Source organism: Thamnophis elegans, chromosome Z (genome assembly GCF_009769535.1).
Source record: "Thamnophis elegans isolate rThaEle1 chromosome Z, rThaEle1.pri, whole genome shotgun sequence".
Classification (NCBI taxonomy): domain Eukaryota; kingdom Metazoa; phylum Chordata; class Lepidosauria; order Squamata; family Colubridae; genus Thamnophis; species Thamnophis elegans.
The window spans coordinates 98,828,921-98,835,644 of record NC_045558.1 but is presented as its reverse complement, the minus strand read 5'-3'; the positions used below and the strand labels follow the sequence as shown (position 1 = coordinate 98,835,644).

General features: G+C 41.4%; 1 protein-coding gene across 1 annotated transcript; it reads right to left on the bottom strand.

The window, feature by feature from the left end:
* Window positions 1-4,404: 4,404 nt before the first annotated feature.
* On the bottom strand, window positions 4,405-5,148 carry LOC116521245 (synergin gamma-like). The gene has a single exon (XM_032235934.1). The coding sequence runs from the start codon at window positions 5,146-5,148 to the stop codon at window positions 4,405-4,407; it is 744 nt and encodes a 247-aa protein (XP_032091825.1).
* Window positions 5,149-6,724: the final 1,576 nt, after the last annotated feature.

Sequence of the window (6,724 nt, the reverse complement as noted above, 5' to 3'; positions counted from 1 at the left end):
TCTACTGCAAATATATAAAGTAGGGTCTTTTAAAAAGAGTATTACTTATACAATCATTTGAATGCTACCCTTTTCTAGATTTTAGGCACTCATAGGCATTTACACTCATTAAAAACATAAATCATGAATCAACTGATTATGAAGAATCATTGTCTCATTATATCCCATATCTTTTATTATCTAATTGAGGTTCTTTTCACCAAAGACTTTGTGGAAAAGTAGAGTTTATTGCTTTTTAAATATTAACTGAGAAGGTCATCTTGGCCTTGGAGACAAGGTGTTTAAGAATGAAAAGTTTGCCACTAAAAAGTCAATTCTTCATTTCTCTTCTCTTCAACTTTTTCTAATATTAACTTCCAGCTAACTTACAGATGGCAAGCAAATGCTACTTGGAATAGTAGTTCTGAAAATAAGAAGTTCACAAGAAAAAGGCACAAAAAAGACTGGCTGATCAAAAGTTCCCCTAGCCACAGCCTCCACTACTGCTCTCGAAGGGGCCCGAGCTGAGTAAAATCCCCAGATTATGTGCCTGCTTTATTGAAGGAAGTGAAACTCCATGAAGAGCTACATATAGAATATCCTGAGCACTGTGTCTCTGCACTAATAATAACGCTATTCTGTTGGGATTCAATCTGAACATGTTCCAATCTATTCAGTCTATCACAATCTTTATGCATCAGATCAATGCATCAATTGCATCTCCTACTAGCCAGTATAGATATAGATATAAATAAGACTTATTAGCATACAGTATTAAGGATTTTTTTTACCAAAATTAATGAAGGGCCTGTATTTGTTTCTTCAAAGACCAAAGAAGACCAAGGGTGTTAATAAGAGATGCCATTGAGAGAACTAACAAGATGAGGAAGGGTGCATTTCTTTGACTCCATATAGATTCTACATAGTTCATCCACAAGAACAACTAAGGCAGTTTCTAGTCTCGTATCTAAACTCTTCCTGGAAGTAATTCATGTAATCATTAGTTGCTGTACCACTATCTTTATAGCAGTCTTCCCTAACTAAACAAAACAGCCAGGTCAAGTAATGGTTTTTTGAAGGACCCTCACATCTTTCAAGATGTCCACCCTCAGTGTATTACCACTGTCAACTCATGAAACTTTGCTCCCTAATATGAATATGAACGCCAGAGAATGGTAGATGACAGGAAGGCGTGGAGGGTCTCTTCCATGGGGTCATGATGGATCGGACACGACTTTGCAACTAACAACAACAACAAATGAATATGAACAATTTTGTTGGCAAGGTTCTTAGCAAACTGATTACGGAGTCCTTATATATGAATCTTCCAGTGCAAAAGTACGTTGCTGCAGTAGGTATAGAAACATATTGATACTTTACTGCCCTTATTGTCATGATTTAAGCTGACATCTGAACCCATGTCTGGCCCGCTTTACTCTTCTGTGCCTTTTCCCAAAGCAATTTACAAACCCAAGATAAGTTAGAGAATGAGACGAGGGAGAAATTCTGTGAAGCTTGTAAAGACACTAGAAGCCACTTGTCTGGAATATATATATAGGGTCTCCTATTTGAACAGGGGTTGGACTAGAAGACCTCTAAATTCCTTCCAACTCTGTTACTCTGTTATTTTGTCATCTCCATAATCCAAACTAGGTACTCAAATTTCCAAGGGGACCAAATGGTTCCATAAGCACCTAGAATAGAGCATATTAATGGGGCTATTTCCTCTAGAGAAATCAATGGTGTCCACAAGTTTTAAAGTAAAGTCATCTTACTGTTATGAGAGGCTTATGTTAATGTTTCCCATCTTCAGATCATGTACAAATTTGTCAAAGATCAAAGTAAGCTGTCATGTATAGCTCCCAGTATGTGTCAGAGCCATGATGGTTTGGAACAAATCAGAATTTGCATGTAGATGGTGAATTCCCAGCTGTTTCAGATCTCTCCACAAAGGTATGGAAGTTTTAAATCCCCAGGAAGCTTAGCCTGGTTTGTAAATAAATTGTAAATAAAGTTAGGTATACTGAAAGGAGTCTGCTAGGCCACAGTGGAAATAATACACTGGTGGTATTTCCACTTTTTTCTTCATATGCAATTCCACAAAAGGACCTCATATCCAGCAACCTGCAGAAAAACATAGCTGATTACTATCAAAGTTGCCATCTCTTCTCACTAACGTGGTACTGAGGCTTCCCATGTGAAGCCTGTCCATGCAGATCTCAGACAGAGGAGTTCTGATATTCTTGTCTAAGCAAGTCTGAAAAATAGGTCCTGTCATTAAATCTTGGAGGAACCATGTCTTCTTAAAAAGATTTGTCATTCCCCCAAAACAGAAATAATACCCTGTTTTCCCAAAAATAAGACCTCTCCTGATATAAGCCCAATTTGGGGGGGTTGAGTGCATGCGCTAGAATAAGCCCTCCGCCAAATATAAGCCCTCCCTGAAAATATTGCAACACAGCAGCACCCATGATGTGACCATGCTCACCATCTCCTTCACCTCAAAAATAATAAGACCTTCCTGAAAATAAGGCCAAATGCTATTTCGGGGGTCAAAAGAAAATAAGACCCTGTCTTATTTTCAGGGAAGCATGGCAACAAATCTGAATCCAAGGCTTCCAGCAACCCACCATCTAGGAAACAATGCTGAGGCTTGAGTCTCTATTAACCCAAGGAGACTCAGAAGCAGGCATTCTTTAGCATCAATCCTATTCCCACATATAGCAACAAACACACCTCTTCCAATACACCATATCCAACTCATGGTGTCTCTCCAACAGCAGGGATTACCCAACCATTTCATCTTTGCTCTTCACCCCTTCTTCTTCTTCTATCAGTGTCAAAAAATATATGAAAAAAAGGAAAAACATTATTTTATATTCTCTTTCAATTAATCTTAACACTCATTTTGGAATAAGGAGGGGTCAGGTTTTGTTCCACTTTTCATTTCTTCTGAAGCAAATATATGTCACTTGGATTTATCTTGCCACAGTATGCTAATCTTAGTAATGTTAGAACATAGCAAACTAGCTTGTCATCCATAAAGGAAACTGAATGAGGATGACAAATGTTTGATAGTCATATTTTTAATCATTTCTCTAATTAATATGCTAGCAAGGATGGATATGCAACTGAGGCCAAAGTAATAGTTGAACAATGAGTAAATAATTAATAACATACTATCTCATCACATGCTGCACATAACTGTTGTCATAAACTAAGTATTATGAATTTTACATTTGATTCAATATCCTTTTATATACACATCTAAAACCTATTGCAGACTTTAATTGCTTCCTGATTACAATTAACTGCTGCCACCTAGTTACCGTTGGCTGAACTTGTACAGGCAGTCCTTGACTTATGACTACAATCAGGACTGGAAGTTCAGTTGCTAAATGACCTGGTCATAAACAAGAGATCATGTAATCACATTACTTAGTGACTCAGAATCCTGTAATCCCTGTTGTCATCATTAAGTAAATTTCACCAGAAATGCCTCTTTGCACAGAGCCCCTGGGCAGGGAATCAGAATAGAGCTGGAAGGGACCTTGCAGCAGGAGATCCTATACCATTTCAGACAACTGCCTGTCCAGTCTCTTCTTAAACACCACCAGTGATGAAGCACCTACAACTTCTGACTGCAAGCTGTCCCACTAGTTAATTGTCCTCACTGTTAGAAAGTTTCTCCTTAATTCCAAGTTGCTTCTCTCCTTGATTAGTTTCCATCCATTGTTTTTTGTCCTGCCCTCTGGTGCTTTGGAAAATAAACTGACCTCTCCTCCTCTTTATGGCAGCTCCTCAAATACTGGAATATTTCTATCATGCCCCAACCCCCAGTCCTTCTTTTCTCTAGACTATCCAACCCAAATCCTGCAACCATTCTTCATATGTTTTAGTGTCCAGGGCTTTAATTATCTTAGTTGCTCTTCTTTGCACTTTTTCTAAAGTCTCAACATCTTTGAGGTGATCAAAAATGGATGCCATATTCCAGGTATAGTCCTATTAAGGCTTTATAAAGTAGTACTAATACTTCACGTCATTTTGATTCTATGCCTCTGTTTATACAACCCAGGATTTTGTTAGCTTTTTTGGCTGCTGCTGCACACTGCTGGCTCATGTTTAAGTGATCATCCACTAGGATTCCAAGGTCCCTCTCACAGTTACTGTAGGAGTCTGGACCAACAGATGAGACGAAAGACTAACTGAGGTAAAAGGAACAGCTTTATTGCAACAGACAACTCTCAAGGTAACTAAAAAAAAAAAACAATTCAGCACCCTGCTCTGCTTTACAGCTATTTATACGGGAGCTGTCAAGCAGACTAGCCAATGGTAACAGTGTAAAAAGGCCACTTCCAGCCAGGCACGTCTTAGCCAATAGGCGTAAGCCTTTGGTTGCCAGGCTGTCAGTTGTATGTCAAGGACTCAACCCCGGTTGCAAGTCAAGGACATCACAGTTACTATTTCTGTTAGATCGGCTGTATGAAGAATCAGAGGCGTCTGAGGTAACAGTAACCGTTTATTGTAACAAGAACATTTGCAACAGTAACTAACAGTAGACCGGATAGACTCTGGAGTTGTGTGTGGTAGATCTGCATTTTTGGGATGAGCAGTTGGTGTAGGATGGAGCTTCGCATCTCTGGAAAACCCGTCTATGTTTCCTTTAATAGCTTCCAGGGCATCATCTCTGCTTTTTTCACCCATCTTTGGCTTCACACTGCTTAAAAGCCGTAGCTTTTGCTTCTGTTCTTCAAATTGACGCCTTTTTCTTTCTTCCTCCAAAACCTTCTGCTGGTGTTCAAACCATTTCTGCTGTTCTTCAACAAACTGCTTCTGCATATCCGGAGTATATTGAGGAGCTGCTGCACGCATTCCAAGGTAGGGACTTTGTCCCATATATGTCATCCCCTCTGTTGGCATCGCACCGAGAGGCATGCCACCCTGCACAGTCATCGTTCCTGGAGGCATCTGAGAACCGTAATTCATCCCCATCATGCCTTGCATATTGGGCTGCATGACAGGCACCATGGAGAAGCTCTGCTGTTGCATTGGAATCATCCCTTGAGGGCCAAGGCCACCAGTTACAGGGAGAACAAAGCTGGCGGGTCCGGGGCTTCTCACGGCTGCTGTGGTGGCTGCTCCGGCGCCGCCCGCCGCTGCGTTGGGCATCCCCGGCGGCCCGGCCGCAACACTGGGCACCCCTGCGGGGGCGGCTCCAGCCCCCAGCCCCGCCGGCCGCAGCGCCATCTTGCCGCCGCCGCCTCCGCCTCCTGTCAGCTGGGCCGCCGCTACTATTTCTAAGCCGGTTTTCACCTAATCTGTACTTGTATCTTTGGTTTTTCCAGCCCATGTGTAAAACCTTGCTTTTCTCCACATTACATTTCATTTTGTTGGATAGAGCCCTTTGTTCAAGTCTGTCAAGACCTTTTTGGATCCTGAGCTTGTCTTCTGGGATGTTGGCTAGTCCTGCCAGCTTGGTGTCATCTGTAAATTTGATGAGCTCCCCTTCTATTCCCTCATCTAAATCATTTATGAAGATATTGAAGATTACTTTGCCTAAAACAGAATCTTGTGGTACCCCACTGCTTACTTCCCTCCATGTAGGTGTAGTACCATTAAGGACTACTCATTAAGCAGTTTGTCAGCCAGTTACAAATCCATCTGGTGGTGATGCGGTTTATCCCACATTTTTCTAGCTCACCAAGAAGTAAGTTGTGGTTTACTTTGTTAAATGCCTTGCTGAAATCTAAATGTATTGTGTCTGCAGCATTTCACCAGTCTACTAATTTAGTCACTTTGTCAAAGGATGAAATAAGATTGGTTTGACATGATCTGTTTTTAACAAACCCATGCTGGCTATTAGTTATAACTTTATTTATTTCTAGATGTTCACAGATCTGTTTTTCTCATATCTTCCCAGGTATTGATGTTACGCTGATTGGTCTGAGTTTCCTGGTCTGTTTTCCCCCCTTTTTTGAAGATGGGAACCATAGCAGTTTTTTCCCAATCTTCTGGCAGTTCTCCGTGGCTCCAAGACTTTTTAAGATATCATAAGATATGATTACAATGGTAATCATAATCATAATGGTACAATGGTAAAGATATTATACAATGGTAAAGGGATTGGCAGTGTTTGTGTTATGAAAGAAAGGGTGGGGAGGCTGCTTTTGGCTTTTCTTATTTTTTTTCACAGCAAAAGCCAATTCCATATAATCCAGGAACATGGCACAAAAGGGAATTGTGGCATACTGCAGTTACATCAGTGACGGGCAGTCAGGGGAGGCAGGGCCTCACCACTGTCATCATGAAAAGAAAAAAAATTAAAAGGAAAAAGGCTGAGGTAGTTGCTGCCAGAGTCACAGTGGATGACTCTGCTTAGGGCTTAAGCCCGGCACTGTGTCCGACATAGGGTGGCTTTTGCCCGCTTGCCTCACCAGCCATAAACCTTAGCGCACATCACTAGTTACATTAAGCTATTTTGTCATTGTCCTCCTCCTCCTCCTCCTCCTCCTCCTCCTCCTCCTCCTCCTCCTCCTCCTCCTTTTTCTTTTTTGCCTTGTAAAGTCAACCCTGTAAGTCCCAAGAACCAGGCAGTGGAAATAAAAAGATAGTGCTGAAGATCTTCTGGAGTCATAGAGTGCAGGGCAGCAGAGGGCTAAATAGATGGGGAAGGGATAGGTGGGTGAGGGCAGTTGCAGCACTTCCATGATCATTAGTGTTGGCAGGCGGCCCAGTGTCTAAACTT